At 56.4% G+C, this 17671-nt stretch overlaps 1 protein-coding gene across 1 annotated transcript in view; it reads right to left on the reverse strand.

Moving 5' to 3' along the window:
* Window positions 1–5943, reverse strand: part of SHISA6 (shisa family member 6) — a 146242-nt gene extending 140299 nt beyond the window's left edge. Inside the window, exon 1 of the mRNA XM_041427373.1 lies at window positions 5261–5943. Within this exon, the coding sequence (XP_041283307.1) occupies window positions 5261–5943 (683 nt within the window). The remainder of the gene's footprint in view (window positions 1–5260) is intronic.
* Window positions 5944–17671: the final 11728 nt, after the last annotated feature.

Genomic DNA, 17671 nt, shown 5'->3' on the forward strand with positions numbered 1-17671 from the left:
AGCTGGTTTGCTGGGAAAAAAATCCCTGTGCTGCTTCCCAGGAGAGCAGCTGGGCTCCCACCAGTGCCCCAGGGCCAGCTCTGCCACTGTGTCCCTCTGCCCTCAGCTGACCAGTGGGATGCACTCGGGATATTTCAGTCCAGGTCCCAATCTGTGCACTCCCAGCTCAGCAGAGTGCAGTGGCTGCTGCTGAGGCTAAGCAGGGGTCGTGGAGCAGTGCAACATCTGTGAATTATTTGTGTTCTGTAGCGTGGGGATGCGGGGTCACAGAATGAGAACATTCTGTGTCACCCTTTCTTGCTGCAGAAAATCTCACCCAGCTTTGGAAAGAACCAGCTGATATTCCCTGCTCAGAGATCCCTTAACTCATCCCCAGACTGAAAGTAAAGCAAATACTTCTTAAATTTCACTTAAGAAGTGCTCAAGAGAAGAAAACAACGCTGGCAATGAGACAAAAACAAACCATCCTCACCAATGCATGAGACAGCATCAGCACTGCTGGGTGTAATTCTCAGAAACCAGCCCCAGCTTCTACCTGGAGCCCAGCAAAGTTCTGGCTGTGTAGCCCCCAAAGCAATAGGCAGGTCTATACAGCCAGGCTCAAAAATCCTATAATTGCCAAAAAAAGAAAAAAAAAATCATTTCCATTGAAAGCACTACAAGCGTTTCTGTACAACAGGAATATTTCAGCTCCTGGTTTTCAAAGCACTTCCACTTAACTGCTGTTAGAAACGCCTGTCTCAGTGGTTGTGAGCCCAGAATCTCAGCAGTGCCTTGCTTTAAAGGGACGTGGCAGTGCCTGGAAACTGGAGCTGATTCCAGCTCGGAGCTGCACATGCACAGCCAGCCCTTCCTTCCACGGCACACCGACAGCTCTCAGGGAATTTGTAAACCCTCCTTCCACCAAAAGACATTTTATGAGCCCTGCCTCCCTCAAAATGTTCTCTGTAAGCGAGTTCATGAGGATTTTCTGTAAAAGCTGGACGAGGAATGGGCAGAGGGATGACATCCACACACGGCACTGCTCGGCGAGCATTTACGAGGAGGTAAAATTTACAGTGTGATGCTGCTGGTGGGGAGGTGCAGGGAACTTCTGATTGATCTTCCCTGCCAGTGGGATACGAGCCCAAGAGGCTTCTTCCAGCCCCCTGTAGCAAGTTGTCCTCATGCTGCTCTCTCCTCCTCCCAGAGGATGCACACTGAGGTTTAACGCACTCGCCATCACTACAGAGAATTATTCCGGATGTCACACTTCACTCCAGCTGACACGACCTCAAACAGGCAGAAATATCTGACCCCAACCTGCTTTCCTCCTTCCCTGTTCCTCCCCAGCAGCTGTCAGAGACAAAGACAAACCATTCCTCTCCTTGAATTTACATTCTGCTTAGAGCACCCAGAGCATTCAGCCCAATGCAGGAGATGCACTTCAAAATATTTAAACCCTCGTGCGATGTTGATCAAGTTCAGGTAACTCAGCTCTGAAAGGTATAATCTTTTACCAGCTACCATATTATAGAAGTCAATCAACTCCTTAAAATGCTCTGGAAGTCAAGCTTCCCGAGCACTCAATCTGCCATTCATACTTCTACACACAGGTGAATCATTTCACCAGAACTTATCTAAATAAAGCAAAGCAAGCATCAAAGAAATGAAAACATCAGGAAGAATCCAGACAAGTCTGGCAACACTGGCTCTGATTTCCAAGGGTGAAGGATCCAACCCTGCAGCAGGCTGGAGCTGGAGCAGAAGTAACATATGGACATCCAACCCAGATTTCCAAATTTAGTGTGAAGATAAGGCCCAGGCAAAGTTGCCTTGAAGCCAGAAGAGCTGGGCAGCTGGGGAACCATCCCTTCATTAACAAAGGACTTAAAAGAGATCATTTTCTGGCTAAGCCACTTGCAGGATCCTTGCCTCTACACAGTTGTGTGTAGTCGAATTTACATTCTGCTTAGTGCTCTATTCAGCCCAATGCAGGAGATGCACTTCAAAATATTTAAACCCTCGTGTGATGTTGATCAAGTTCAGGTAACTCAGCTCTGAAAGGTATAATCTTTTACCAGCTACCATATTATAGAAGTCAATCAACTCCTTAAAATGCTCTGGAAGTCAAGCTTCCCGAGCACTCAATCTGCCATTCATACTTCTACACACAGGTGAATCATTTCACCAGAACTTATCTAAATAAAGCAAAGCAAGCATCAAAGAAATGAAAACATCAGGAAGAATCCAGACAAGTCTGGCAACACTGGCTCTGATTTCCAAGGGTGAAGGATCCAACCCTGCAGCAGGCTGGAGCTGGAGCAGAAGTAACATATGGACATCCAACCCAGATTTCCAAATTTAGTGTGAAGATAAGGCCCAGGCAAAGTTGCCTTGAAGCCAGAAGAGCTGGGCAGCTGGGGAACCATCCCTTCATTAACAAAGGACTTAAAAGAGATCATTTTCTGGCTAAGCCACTTGCAGGATCCTTGCCTCTACACAGTTGTGTGTAGTTTTTAACACTGTGGAGAAATATTCTTGCAGGGACCAGGGGCAGGTGGGATTTGGAATGGAGTATGTGGGCCAGACCCTCAGCAAATGTAAACCAGCCTCACTGTTTGTCCTCACTGCAAGGAGGAGTCTAAATAAAAAACATCTTCCCAAATAAATAAAAACTGCGTCACTCATCTCATTTTCCTCCTAAAAAACTAATATTTCTCCCCCCAGTCTCTGTTGATTGCAGCTGAAGTTCAGCCTTAAAAGCACGGTCAATGATTTCAAGAGTTCTGATTAAAAATCTTCATTAAAATAATTTCAGGAGGCATTATCTGCTAGAGTTAAGGTCTTTCCCCCTGATGCTCACCACTGCTCTTCTAAAGAAGCCTCTCACCAATTTTTATGTTCAGACACGGGGAGCTCTCGCATTCGCGGCACGCAAGCAGCACTCATCATTTGGAGGGACTTTTTCATCATAAAATAAATATGAACCGAGAGAGAACACGCATTTGTCCAGAAGGAGGATTGCTACAGACGCCCGAGCTTTTGCTTTGAAGCAGGATTTCGTGTGCCACGCCGAGCGCTCCCGTCCTCACAGCAACGCTGCTGCCGAGGGAGCAGCGAGCCCGCAGGGACAGGCACGGGCTGCTCGCCCCTGGAGAGGCACCGAACGAAGGAAGAGGGGAAAGGGCAGAGCTCTGCCGCCAGCAGCGAGTCCCCACACACCCCTGCAGCCCCCCGTGGAAAGAACCACCCCGGGGGTCCCGATCCATCCCCTCCGCACTTCCCAAACTTTCCCGGGCAGGACAGGGCGGGACAGGGACAGGGACAGGGCAGGGACAGGGCAGGGACAGGGACAGGGACAGGGATAGGGACAGGGACAGGGACAGGGCAGGGACAGGGCAGGGACAGGGACAGGGATGGGGCAGGACAGGACAGGGACAGGGACAGGGACAGGGACAGGGACAGGACAGGGACAGGACAGGACAGGACAGGACAGGGACAGGGACAGGGACAGGGACAGGGACATGGACAGGACCCGCGGGGTCCAAGCAGCTCTGCTGCCCCTGGGGGGTGCGGGGGGAGCTCTGAGGAGGCTTGGGGACAGGGATAGGGACAGGGACAGGGACAGGGCAGGGACAGGGCAGGGACAGGGACAGGGATGGGGCAGGACAGGACAGGGACAGGGACAGGGACAGGGACAGGGACAGGGACAGGGACAGGGACAGGGACAGGGATGGGGCAGGACAGGACAGGGAAAGGACAGGGACATGGACAGGGACAGGACAGGACCCGCGGGGTCCAAGCAGCTCTGCTGCCCCTGGGGGGTGCGGGGGGAGCTCTGAGGAGGCTTGGGGGGAGATTCGAGGGTCTGGGGGCTGCTGAGGATCCCGGGTGCAGGGAGGGAGTGCCAGGGGCAGGAGGGGCGTGCCTGGGGGCAGGAAGGGCATGCCTGGGGGCAGGAGGGGAGTGCCGGGGGCAGGAGGGGAGTGCCAGGAGCAGGAGGGGAGTGCTAGGGGCAGGAGACACCCGGGGGGGGGGGAGGGGACTGTCGGGGTGCAGGAGAACAGGCGGGGCTCCGAGGGGTGAAAGGGGGTGCCGGGGTGCAGAGGGAGGCTCTGGGGGGTAAGAAGGGGTGCCGGGATGCCGAGAGGAAAGGGCGACGTTCTGGGATGTAGAGGAGGGTGCCGGGGGCAGGAGGGGGTGCCGGGGCGCCGGGGGAGGATACGCGTGGAGCTCCGGGACGGACGCTGGGCAGAGCGGGGCAGCGCGGAGCTGTCCGGGAACAGCCTGGGAATTATCCGGGAATTACCCGGGAGCTGTGTAGGAACAGCCCGAGAATTATCCAGGAGCTGTCCGGGAATAGCCCGGGAATTATCCGGGAGCTGTCCGAGAGCTATCCGGGAATAGCCCGGGAGCTGTCCGGGAATAGCCCGGGAATTATCCGGGAGCTGTCCGGGAGCTGTCCGGGGATAGCCCGGGAGCTGTCCAGGAGCTGTGCGGGAGCTGTCCGGGAATGATCCGGGAATTATCCCGGAGCTGTCCCGGAGCTGTCCGCGGAGCCGGTGCTGAAGGCGCGGGGAGCAGAGCACAAACGCGGCCGCGGGAGAAGAGCCACGGGGCAGCCGGACAGGCTCCGGGGTGGGCAGTGGGATGGACAGAGGGGTCCGGGTGGTCCTGGTCGGACCGTGGGAAGGTGGAGCTCTTGGGCAGAGGATGGAAAGGGAAAACCCTTCGGTGGATGGTGCAAAGAGGGAAGCCTTGGACAGCCCTCGCAAAGGGGGAAACCCTTGGATAAATTACTCAAGGGGAGACCCCCTCGAAGCGGCAGCACAATGGGAAATCGTTTGGAAAGGTGGCACAGCCGTCGGAGAGCCGTGGCACTGGGGAAGGAAACCCTTGGAAGGGTTGGCAGGGGAAACTCATGGAGAGCCAGAGCAAAGCATAGAGAACTGAGTGGGTGCTTCACAGGGAGACTCCTTGGGCAGAGAGTGCAGCAGGAGAACCCCTGGACAGCGGTGTAAAAACGGAGCCCTTGGGCAGCAAGTCCAAAGGGGGAATCCCTGGAGGAGCCGTACAACAGGAAACTCTTGGACAGGCTGCACAGTTGGGAACCGTTGGCTGGACACTCAAAAGGAGGACCCTTGGCTGGACACTCAAAAGGAAGCCCCTTGGCTGGACACTCAAAAGGAGGACCCTTGGTTGGGCAGCACACTGAGAAACCCTGAGCACACTCTGCCAAGGGGGAGCTCGGTGAGGGCGAGCAGGGGAAGGAGCTCACCTGTGAATGTTCATCTCCCGGGGCGGGCGCCGCGCCTTGTCGTAGGCCACCTTGGCAAAGACGCCGGCGATGAGCACGAAGGCGATGGCCCCGCACGAGATGTAGACGGTGGCGTTGGTGCTGTCCTTGTCCGGGTCGTACTTGTTGGCGTCCCCGTCGCCTCCGTCGCCGCCGTCGGCGGGCAGGGCGCCGCTGGCCGTGGTGGGGTGGGCCCACTCGGGGCTCTTGTAGTTGCGGCACAGGCTCTGGTTGAGCTTCTCGGCGCGCTTGTTGCAGCAGAAGCGGTAGAAGCAGGTGCCGCAGCAGTAGCGGAAGCCCGTCAGGCTGTTGTTGCACTCGAACTCCTTGTCCCACTGCCCGCTCACGTCGTAGTACCCCCAGCACGTTTCGTGCGCCGGGGCCGAGCCCCCGCCGCCGCCCCCGCCTCCGGGGGCTGCCTTGCCGCCCCCCGCGCCCTTGCCGCGCCCGGGCAGCGCCGTGGGGGCGGCGGCCCCCGGGCCCGCCAGCGTCTGGTTCAGGAGCTCCTTGCCCGGTTTGGGGGTCCGCCGCGGCGCCGCCGCCCCCTGGGTCCGGTTGCCCTTGGCGCGGGGGGGCCCGGCCGCCTGCGCGGGCAGCAGCAGCAGCAGGGCCAGGAGCTGCAGGGAGAGCAGGAGCAGCGGCAGCAGCAGGTGCCGCGGCCCCATGGCGAGGGGCGAGGCGGGGGCGCGGCGCGGGGGGCGCGGAGCAGGGGCGGGCGCCGAGCCGAGCCGGGAGCCGGGGAAGGACCGCCCACCGCTGCCGGGCCGCTCCTGACATCACCGGGACCGCGCCGCGCCGCTCCGCTCCGCCGGCACCCCGGCACCGCCGCCCGCACCGCCCGGGCAGCGCCAGCGCAGCCCGCACCGCCCGGGGCAGCGCCGGGGATCGGGGGGCTCCGGAGGGGCCGGGGAAGGGGCGTCGGGGCGGGGGGTACGTGTAGGTGTGTGTGCGGTGCGGAGCTTGTGCGTGCCCCCCGGGATGTGCGGGTCCTGGCAGGGATGTGGTGCCACTGTAGCTGTGCCCCGGGATGTGGTCCTGGCAGGGATGGGCAGGGATGTGGTCCCTAAAGGTGTGTGTGGTGTGCGGACCCCCTACCTGTCCCCGGGGGTGTGGTCCTGGTGAGTGGCCACTGGACCTGTACCTGGTGGTCTGAGGTGGTCCTGGCAGGGATGTGGTTCCTAAAGGTGGGTGTGAGCTGTGGATCCTCTACCTGTCCCCGGGGGTGTGGTCCCCGTGGGGCTCGGCAGGAATGTGGTCCCTTTAGGTGTGTGTGACCCTGTCCCTGTCGCTGTCCCCTGGGCTGTCCCCAGTGCCGTGCTGCCCCGAGGCCGTGCTGTCCCTTCTGCCCTGCCAGCCCTGCACGGGACAAGCCTCCCAGGCTTCCCAGGGACTGCTCCCGGCCCGGGGCTGTTCGCACCTCCCTGGAAGGTGCAGGGGGCCCGGCCAAATCCCAGGGACTGCTCCCTGACGTGGAGAAAGAGCAGCATCCCCACCCCAGCCCGACACACTCCCCACTCCTTCCAACTGTTCCAGCTCCAGGAGGGCTCTGGGGTGCTGCAGGGCTGGGTTGGCACTGCCCTGGGCTGCCCAGTGACCCGGGCACAGCCACCACAGGTTTGTTCTGAGCAAAGATCCCTTCAGGCACAGCAGCTTTCACTGCTGTGAGCCACGGCCACCGAGGCAGAATTTCCTCAAAGTCCTGGTGCTTCCTCCGTGTCCCACTGCAAACCCGACTAAAGCCTCTACAGACATTTCCTGAAGAAGCCAAGGTGCTGCCAGCTGAAAGGACACACAGAGGACAGCGAGGAATCCCAGCAAGGAGATGGGAACTGAGGGGAGCCCTGCAGCTGCAGACAGGCAGTTTTCAGGGGAGAAGTGTAGGAGGAAAGGAGCAATGGAAAGGGAGAACCATCCCTAAAAATCCCATCTTGCACCCTGTGGAAAAAATTTCCTCAAGCTACCAAGGTGTGAGTGCCCACAGCTCATTTGATAACTCCCTTAGGAGAGCCCACGTACTGTAAGGCTGGCAAAGAAAGCTTCAGCTCTGCCTTCCAAAGCTGCTCTGGTGCTGGGGAGCACGTGGGGAAATGGAAAACCCCTTCATTGCCCACGGAAGGGAGGGCTGTTACCCTCCCATGGCTGCTGAGAGCTGCAGTTGAGGGAGGTGCCCAGGTCAATGCACACCACGGGCAGTGCCCGAGCCCAGGCTCAAGCCTGAGGCAGAGGGAGGCAGCCTGAGGCCAGGACGAGCCTGAGGTGCTTTAGTGCAGGCACCCCTCTGAACCCCAACACCCTGAGCCCAGTCCCTCCCAGGGGATGATTCCCCTGTTAGGAGTGGCTGCCAAACCCTGACACCAAAGGCTGCAAAGCACATTTCACTGGGGTAGGGAGGCCTTCCATGTGTCCCCATCAAATTCACCACAGAAAGCATCCTCAGCCCTGGGCTGCCTTGAAACTCTGTCCCTGCTTCTGCAAGGCTTTGCAGAGTGTGGGAGGCACCCAGAGGGAACAATCCAGGTCCTTCCCTCACCTGGCTGATCCCTGCACAGGGACTGGGGTCTCTGCAGGGGCTCTGCTCAGGGGAGAGGAGCTGCCACTGGAAAACCCAGCGCCCTCTCCCAGCTGGGCAAGGCTTCCTGCTGCAGGCAGTCCTTGGGGAAAAGATCCAGTGGTTTTGAGACAGAAACAAGACAGAGCTCTGTCCTTACACCAAACATTACAAGGGCACAGAGAGTGGCTGGTGAAACGCTGAGGGCTAGGTTTTCTGCCCCACAGGCTATTTGAGATTGGCTTTTCCTCCATGCCTGCCCAGCCTCCTGAACGGCTGAGCTTGGACTCCACGTGCTCCTGTGGTGCCAGCACAGCTTTGTCACACCGAGGGAACGATGAAACCCCACCCAGATGCCTCTGCCGCCTGCTGCTCAATTTATCAACGCCAGAGCAAGCTAAAGAAGGACAGAGCTTCCCTGGATGCCCGGTATAATCCCATTGCCTTGCCTGGGGCCAAAACACGGGAGAGAAGAAGCTGAAGCAAATGTGAAAAGAAGGGAAGGGTCCCTAAGGAGCAGCGCTGGATTTCTGGGACTTTCCTGGGATTTGGAGCCGCGCTGCCGGCTGTGGGAGGGAAGGACAGAGGGAAAATGCCTGAGCTGCGCTCCCCCCGTGCCCGCGGAGCCGTGTGACAGTGACTCTGTGACAGCTCCATCCCCACCTGCAAGTCACTCCAAAACCTCCAGCACTTTCTCTTTCATCTCCCGTCCCATCCTCCCCAGGTTGTTTTTTGGCAGTGTGACTGTTCCAGAGCTGTTTTCTTGTTTATCTTCTTCGCCGGGTGCTTTCATCTCCGAGCCGGAGCTGCCGCGGCTGCAGGCGGGGAAGGGAAGTGCAGGTTCACAAAGTCCCGAAATCCAATTCCTCCCCAGCATCCCTCCCTGTCACCCCTCACCGGCCTCTGATGACTTTGAGAGGAGTTTCTAATGACTCTGATGTGCTCAAAAGCTGATTCCTCCTCGTCAGGGGATTCAGTTGTGACCGTGAATCTTCATTAAAATGAGCCCAGCACTTCGGACCTAATTTTTCTTCTAAAATTAATGTAGCTACAAAAAGTTCCTAAGAGGAGTTTGGGGGGTTATTTCCTTGGAGCTGGGCCTGAAGAAGGATGGGTGGATCCCGGGTTTGTCCCAGGCAGGAGGCTGCTTGTTCCAGGTACAAAACAGGCTGAGCAGCAAGCAGGGAAATGCCAGGGGAACAAGCAGGCACAGGGGTGGCAGAGCCTCCCACAGACACGGCCAGATGTTCTCAGCTTGTCCTGCAGCTTCTGAGCAGCTGCCCCAAAGGACAGGACAAGAAACCGGAGCGAAACAGGGACATTTCACCAGCTTTTCATGGTTGGTTTGTTCTCTGCTGCCTGAGAGGTTTCTGTGGTTTGTATGGTTTTGTACAATTTGAGGAGCTGGGATTCTCTTTCCCCATGGGAACCTCTCATTTCTTTCTCCCTGTTCCCATTGCTCAGCCATGGAGTGGCTGTCAGAGCTCTGTCCTGCAGTTGTCACCTGTCCCTGGCTCGTGTTCTGTCTCACTCAGGGGCAGGAGGCTGCCAGGCCAGGCTGTGATCTGCCCACCTGTGCAGGAAAGGTGCCACCAGCACTCCTGGGAGAGGTGCAGGGACTTTCCTGAGGTGTCCCCAGCGTTGGCCAGGCACGGCAGCAATGCACTCCCTTCAAATGGGGTCACCTGCAAGCAAAAGACAAAGAAACTTCTACAGAAAGTGAGAAATTCTCATTATTTATCCAGCTCTGCTCACAGTGAAGCCTTTAGAAAGTGCTTTTACCACTGCAATTCTGCAAAACCCCATATCTTCCTAATACCCAACCTAAATTTCTCCTTTTTTGGTTTGAAGCCATTCCCCCTTGTCCTGTCAGTCCAGCCTTAAAAATCATCTCTCCATTTTTCTTGCAGGCTCCTTCCTGATATCAACAGAAAATCCAGCACAAAGGGAACCCTCCAAACATTCTCTGCAAGCTGTGACAGCCCTGGGGACGCAGGGAGAAAGACGGATTGGAGAGGCCTCAGTGTGTGTTTCTCTTCCACTGCTCTCCAGGCCTCCAGTCTGGGGAAGATCATTTGATCTGCTCTGCCCTCCTTCCTTTGCCACTGCAGTTTTGGGGCTCCTCCAGGGTTGCTGAGCCCTGGAGGGCAGCACACACCTGGGGGCACACCTGGCTGTGCAGGGCCCTGCCCACACGGGCTGTCAGGGGTTAATTTCCTTTATCTGCCTGCATGTGCACAGAAGGGAGAGCAGTGGGAGCTGTTCTTTTCCGTGTCATTAGAGTCCCTGTTGTCACTTCCATCAGCAGCACGGCACAGCCTGTCCCTGCCACCAGGGCAGGCTCCTCTCCCAGCTCCCAGCCAGGCTCTGCTCCATCAGTGTCCCACAGAGCTGCTTTTCCCTGGGATCTGGCACACCCAGCAGCCACTGCTCCATCCAGATCGCCCTGCAGCTCCAGCCTGAGCCAGGAGGAGCCAGCAGAGGAGCAGATGGAAGGAGCCAGGCTGAACATCCCCACCTCGCACGGCGGGCCTGGACGCAGGTGATAACAGCAGAGAGATGAGAGCAATTAGCACTGATTTGGTGCTGCCTCCAAGGCCAGCAATGTGGCACTCAGAGGGCTCCCAGGCTCTGCAGCCCCTCCCTGTGTCCACCCCAGCTCAGCCAGGCCTCCAGGGACAGCGCAGGCACAGCCAGCCTTGAGGTGACGTGGATGGGCCTTTTCCTGTCCCCACATCTCATCCTTGGCTCTGACCCTTTTATCTGGATGTTCTCATGAGCAGCAGAAGCCAGGCACTCGAGGCCACACAGGAGCAAACCTGCAGCCTGCCAGAGCTTGGAAGATGTGTGATCCCAGAGCTCATCCTGTCTCAGCTCACACAGGGCTGTCCTCACACAGGGCTGGGCAGCCTGAGGGACACCAATGCCATCACAGCCTGAGGGACATCAATCCATCACGGCCTGGGGGACACCAGTGTCATCACAGCCTGGGGACACCAATGCCTTCACAGCCTGGGGGACACTGATCCATCACAGCCTGGGGACACCAATGCCATCACAGCCTGGGGACACCAGTGTCATCACAGCCTGGGGGACACCAGTGCCATCACAGCCTGGGGACACCAATACCATCACAGCCTGGGGACACCAATGCCATCACAGCCTGGAGACACCAATGCCATCACAGCCTGGGGGACATCAATCCATCACAGCCTGGGGGACACCAGTGTCATCACAGCCTGGGGGACACCAGTGCCATCACAGCCCTGGTGCTCTCGAGGGGCTGCAGCTCCCTGGGACAGGGACAGAGCCAGGGAACAGCTGGAGCTGCCAGGGCAGTTTTGGATGGATTTAGGGAAAGGTTCTTCCCCAGAGGGTGCTGGGCACTGCCCAGGCTGCCCAGGAAATGGGCACAGCCCCGAGGCTGCCAGAGCTCCAGGAGCCTTTGGACATCCAGGGATGCCCAGGGTGGGATTTTTGGGGGTCTGGGCAGGGCCAGGCTGGACTGGATGATCCCGTGGGGCCCTCCCAGCTCAGGAGATTCCTGGATGCCAAGGGCAGGGCTCACTCCACGGCCTGATAAACACACAGGAGTTTTCCAGGAGAGCTCCTGCAGGGTGCCAGCCCCGTCCCTCAGCCCCTGTGCCAGGCAGGCAGCTTTGTCCAGAAAGCAAAGGAGTTCCTCAGGCATGGCAGGGATTTCAGAGTGACACATCTGCTCCCAGGCTCCCTGAGTCCCTCTGTTTCTCTTTACAGGTGAATTTTATTCCTTTTCTAAAACCTCCAGGGACGAGACAGTTCTTGCCAGTCACTCACGGGCCAGGTGAATGGCTGGAAAATGGGAGGATTCAAAACTCCTTTGAATAGCGCTGAGAGCTCTCTGAAATCAGGATATTTTTCAAGGCTGAGAGGGAGACCAAAGAAAGCAGAACCCCAGGCTGGCACAATTGAGAAAAGAGCGTGGGATGGGAGCACGGTGTGCACGGCAGGCCAGGGCAGTCCTTGCCACGGGCACGAACAATCACACCTCCCGAGCAGGGGGCAGTGGGAGGAACAGCTCTGGGGCTGGGGCAGGCGCTGCTCAGGCAGGGTGCCCCTGGCTTAATGGGAATTATTTTCCCGAGGTCTTTGTGCTGCTGCCAATCCACTCCTCTGAGCAGACAAAGGAACACTTCAGGAGTCCAACTGCTGCTGCCTGCAGCCAGCACAGTGGCTCAGGAGAAGAGAAAGGAGCATCCCAGCTGGGCAAGGAGAAGCTTCTCCCAGGGCTCCTGGCCCTGTGGACTTCAAACTTCTTCAGAAAACGGGGCAATTACTGAAGAAATGATCATAAAACCAAGGGACGGTTTGGGTTGGAAGGGACATTAAAGCCCATCCCACGAGCAGCACACAGTGGGTAAAGGGGGGGGACACCAAGTGACACCCCAAATTCAGAGCTGGAGGCCCAGGACCCCCAGTGTGCAAAGGATTTTCTTTGCAGAGCTGTGTGCAGATGGAAGCAGGGAATTGCAAGCACTCCTCACTCCAGCAGCTCCCTGCTTCCCTGTGCAAGGCCTTCCACAGGATTTCTCCCGTTTCTCTGTGGAAGCAGGGAAGGAGCTGCTGGGACCCCAGGCTGCTCTCCCTGTGCCTGGGAAACGATTAGCAAACATGCCTGGCTCTGAAACTTTCCCTTTCTGTTTTTATTAATTCTCCCTTTGCAATAATCCTCAATATGCTTCGTTTACATTCAACGAGCAAGAGGGGAGCACTGCCTTAGTTAATTTAACTCCCACAAATTCCCATCTCTGCTGGGGAGAGATTGTGCTTCCTCGCAGATAAAGCAGCTTCTTCATATTTCAAAAGGTTAGAGATTAGATCTGCTTACTGCTCTACTTTTATTAAAATTCCTATTTACATTTTTTTTCCCCCCACATTGATACAATTACAGAAAAGGCAGAAAGAAAACCTTTGAGCCAGAGCAATCCCTGAGCACTGGAATATCCCTCAGCCTGTACATCCATGGGTGTGGCAGGGGACAGCCCTGTTTGCTGTCCCTGCAGGTGGGCAGGAGGAGCTGCCTCTCCTCCTCCTCCTCCTCCTGCTCCACTGAGGGCTCAAAGTAGCACAAAACCTGACCACAAAACCTGGCTGAATTCCTCAGGCCTGTAGCAAGAGGGAAGCTGAACAAGAAGGCTCCAGGGTGACCTTAATGTGACCTTTCAGTGCCTGAAGGGGCTCCAGGAGAGCTGGAGAGGGACTGGGGACAAGGGAGGGGTGCCCGGACACAGGGAATGGCTCCCACTGCCAGAGGGCCGGGATGGATGGGAGATTGGGAATTCCTGGCTGGGAGGGTGGGCAGGGACTGGGATGGAATTCCCAGAGCAGCTGTGGCTGCCCCTGGATCCCTGGCAGTGCCCAAGGCCAGGCTGGACACTGGGGCTGGGAGCACCTGGGACAGTGGGAGGTGTCCCTGGGACAGGGGAAGGTGTCCCTGCCATGGTAAGCAGTGGGGTGAGATGAGATTGAGACTGAGATGAGATGAGATTGAGATGAGATAAAATGAGATTATGACAATGATGATGATGATGATGAGGCTCCAGCTGATGTCCTCCTCGAAGGGTCCTGCTGTCAGTGAGGAGTGAGGTACCACCCCTGACTGTCCAACAGCAGCTCAGGTTTCTCTCCACCACCTCTTAACCCCCAGGACCAAGGGAATCCATCAGGAGAAAAGTGGGTGCTTGGCACAGACATTTTCCGAGGTGTCCTGAGGTTTGCTCTGTCATGCAAAGCCAGCAGGAAAACAAAACCACCTGAGCGTGGCAGGCTCCAAAAAGGAGCATTTATTGAACACTGCGTTGGTGGGGAACTCATTGCCACAAGAAATATAGACAGGTTTAAAAGGCTGTCAGACAAATCCACCCCGAATAACACCCCCAGGGCTCTCAGACACTGATGCAGCTCCTGTCTGAGGAGATCAGCCTGCCTGGAGCCTGCAGGCACGTGAGGAGCTGTGGATCCTTGCTCTCCTCCTTCTCTTTCCCTAAGAACTGCAGCTGCAGGATGTAGAAAACTCAAAGGATTTTGTTGGGCCCAGGGCTCTTTGTGCTCCAGGGCATTTTGTGCTCCAGAGGCAGCAGAAGCAGATCCGGGGGTTGCAGGGTTCCTTTCCTCCTGTGACATGAGGGACATCGAGGTTTTGAAAGGGGCAGGAACCACCTGAGAGCCGTGTTGGGACCCTTTTTCCCAGAGCTGGAGAGCTGGAGATCTTCACCCTGCAGATCTTCACCCAGGGGTCCCCAGGCCTTTCTGCCCAGCTCTGGGCTCAGCTCAGTGGCTCTGACAGAACCAGAGCACACAGCCTCCAGCTGTGCCAAGTGAAATTCAGGCTGGATATTTGGACGAAGTTTTTTCCAGAAAGGGCGATAAAGTTCTGGCATGGCTGCCCGGGGAGGTGGTGCAGTCACCATCCCTGGGGGTGTTTGACAAAGCTTGGATGTGGCACTGGGGCCAGGGTTTAGTTGAGCTGTTGGGGCTGGGTTGGACTCGATGGTCTTGAAGGTCTCTTCCAACCCAGGGATTCTGGGAATTCTGTGAATTCTGTATGATTCCGTGATTCTGTGAATTCTGTGATTCTGTGATTTCTGTGATTCTGTGGCTCTGTGATTCTGTGATTTCTGTGATTCTGTGGCTCTGTGATTCCGTGAATTCTGTGAATTCTGTGTGATTGTGTGATTCGTGATTCTGTGAATTCTGTGGCTCTGTGATTCTGTGGCTCAGGGCTCAGTCCCTGTGCCCTGCTGGCCCTGCCCTCCCTCTCCGAGCAGCACTAACCCCCAGCCAGCCTCTCAGGCAGCAAACACCACCTGCACTGAGTCCTTGCAGGAGCCTTTCCCTGCACTGGGAGAGCTCCTTAGTGCTCCTAGGGGCTGGGGACAAGAGCCCATCACACAAACCCAGGTGAGCTCAGCTTTGCCCCTCAGCTGTCAGTGCCAGACAATTCCAGGCCTGACAAACCCAGTGCCCCAGGACAGAGCAGCTAAAAGTCTCCTTCACCCCAGCCCTGTTTGTTTCCACTCTGTGGCCTGCAGGAATAAAACTTTGACAAATCCTTTTCCAGGGAGAGCAGCAGAGCTCCTGAGGCCGTGCTGGGGGGCACTGCCCACTCCTCGAGTTTCCAGCAAGCAGAGCGAGACTGTTGGTAAATGTTATAAAACACGAAAGCTGTTGGAGTAAATCTTTGCTGTGATGGAGTGATCAGCCGTGGGATGAGTTCCAGGGACAAAATGCCATCAGCACAGGCAATGTGTTTCTGCTCTTCTCAGAAGAGCAAGCACGAAGCTCTCTTCCCACCCCCAAAAATCACCAGCTGGATTTTTCAGGATGCACAAGCAATAGGTCTTTTCTAGCTTTACTAACCCCAGGACAACGATGGTCTCTAGATTTTCATTTTTCTCCAGCAAAACCACCAAAACAACAGATCTTTAAAGTCCTCCCTTAAACTGCCAGGACACTCTCTCTGCTTCACCTTTCCCCACCAGCCCCGGCCTCATTCTGTGCCCTCCTGCATTTATTTTCCTATTTACTTTTTAAGGAGACGCCTTAAATTTCCAGGGGTTCTCTGGGGCGCAGCAGAGGCAATAATTTGATTTATGAAATGTGTTTGCTGGCAGTGGCATGCCAGCAGCCTGTCCCCAGCCCTGTGTCACAGCTGCTGTCCCTCTGGGGAGACATGTGGAGAGGGGCAGGTGAGTGGGAGCAATCCCCTCTGCTGCTGGGCTGGGGGAAAGGGCACAGGGGGGACAATGAACCCTCTTTTCCCACTCTGAGTTGCATACAAGTAAAGATACTATAAAAGATAAAATACTGTAAAAGATAAGATACTATAAAAGATAAAATACTATAAAAGATAAGATACTGTAAAAGAAAGGCCTTACAAAATATGGATTAGACCCCAGCAGCTCCCCACATCGCCTGCCCCCACTGGCAGCCCTCGATATCCAGCCATTAATTAGTTATTATTTACTTATCAGCCCTTTATTAGTCACACACAGCCCGGTCCCCTCGACACTTGCTTTGTTCTTTTGTGAGATTAGATCAGCCTGTTTGTTCCCTTGTTTACAGACGTGCTGTAATCCCGGCCCCTCCCTTCGGTGTTTAACGAAGGGATTTACTCTGAATTATTTTCTTCTACAGCTGAGGGATAAGAAGGGTTTGGAGCACGGTTGTTTCATTCCAATAGTTTGTATTAATTGATATTTTAGATCAAATTGAGATTAAATCAACCACTGGCCTAAGTGGTTGTTACCTCTGAGTCAGTGGTTCCTCTTGGAGGGATGAAACCCATGAATTTTGTTACAGACACTGACAGGGATGTTTGGAGCTCAAACCACAAATCCTCAGCGCAGCCACAAGAACACCAGGGAGAAGGGAATGAGCCACTACACCCCTGCCATGGCCTGGAGATGGGAATGAGCCATTCCACCTTGTAAAAACCTGCCCAGGGTGTGACTCCCAGCACTGGGAACATTCAGAAAAGTTGCTGCCACCACGAAGCTCGGCTGCCACCAGCCAGTGCTGCTTCCTCAGCATGACCTGGGGACAGCAGGGGGACACCCCAGGCCCTGGCAGGAGGGGTGGTGGCTGCCCCTGCTCAGGGGAAGGCTCCCCAGCTGCCCCCCAGCCCTGCCTGAGGGCTGTGGCCCTGTGGGGGACAGAGCTCTCCCCTGGCACCCAGCAGCTTGGGCCAAGGTCGCTGTCCCCAGGTGACGAGGTTGTGTCACAGTCCAGGAGTCCTCGGCAGCTCCCGGGAAATCAAACAGAAGCTGAACCACACAAAGTCAAAAAAGGATCAGCTCCTGCTCCTCTGGGCTCCAAAGCAAAACCAAAGCTTTCCTCAGGGGCACAGCATCCCATGGCACTGTCCCCTCCCCTGGGCACAGCATCCCATGGCACTGTCCCCTCCCCTGGGCACAGCATCCCATGGCATTGTCCCCTCCCCTGGGCACAGCATCCCGGTGGGACTGTCCCCTCCCCTGGGCTGGGACAGCTGCACTCCCCCTCCCTGCACCCTGCAGCTTGTGGCTCCCCCAGCTCTGGGCAGGGGACGTCACCTCCAGACAGGTGTCACCCCGGGTTCTGGACAGGTGTCACCACAGAGGCTCTGGACAGGTGCCACCTAAGGCTCTGGAAAGGTGCTACCCCAGGCTTGGGACAGGTGTCACCCCAGGCTTGGGACAGGTGTCACCCCAGGATTGGGACACCTCCAGAGAAGTGCCACCAAGGCTTGGAATAACGAGTGGACCCAGCCAAGTGACAGAAGCATTGCCAGCCCAGCCAGGAGCAGGATTCCATGTGCAGATGAGTAAATGCCTGCACTAAGAATAGCTCCTTCCAGCCTGGCTGCTCACCCACCTTATCCCGCTCCAATTACCTGCCTTAATTTACTCCAGCTGTTCCTCCAGAGCTCCATAATCTATTTTTCTACCCCCTCCTGGTTCCTGCTTGATTTCCCTGTGTATTTGAACATTCCCCATTGGTTTCTCTCTGGAAGTGCCTCTCCTGACAGGAAGGCTGCTCCCAGCCTCACTGTGCTCCCGCTCCCATCCGCTCTCAGCAGGCTCTGCAGCACATCCAGCTGCTGGCAGCACGCTGGATCCCTGCAGAAAGCATTCAGCCCAGGAAGCACTTGTTCCTGAATGGAACTCATTGTCCTGACCCATTCCCGTCCCTCTCAGCAGACAGGTTTGAGGAGGAAAATCGCACTCTGAATTCCTGATGCTCCGCTGGAAACCTGGCTCAGCTGTTCTTTCCCAAATAAGGGAAATTCATCCTCTCCCAGTTCTGTCTGGATGGGAATCCTTGTC

This window comes from Onychostruthus taczanowskii, unplaced genomic scaffold, assembly GCF_017590055.1.
Source record: "Onychostruthus taczanowskii isolate IOZ18803 unplaced genomic scaffold, ASM1759005v1 scaffold99, whole genome shotgun sequence".
Lineage (NCBI taxonomy): Eukaryota > Metazoa > Chordata > Aves > Passeriformes > Passeridae > Onychostruthus > Onychostruthus taczanowskii.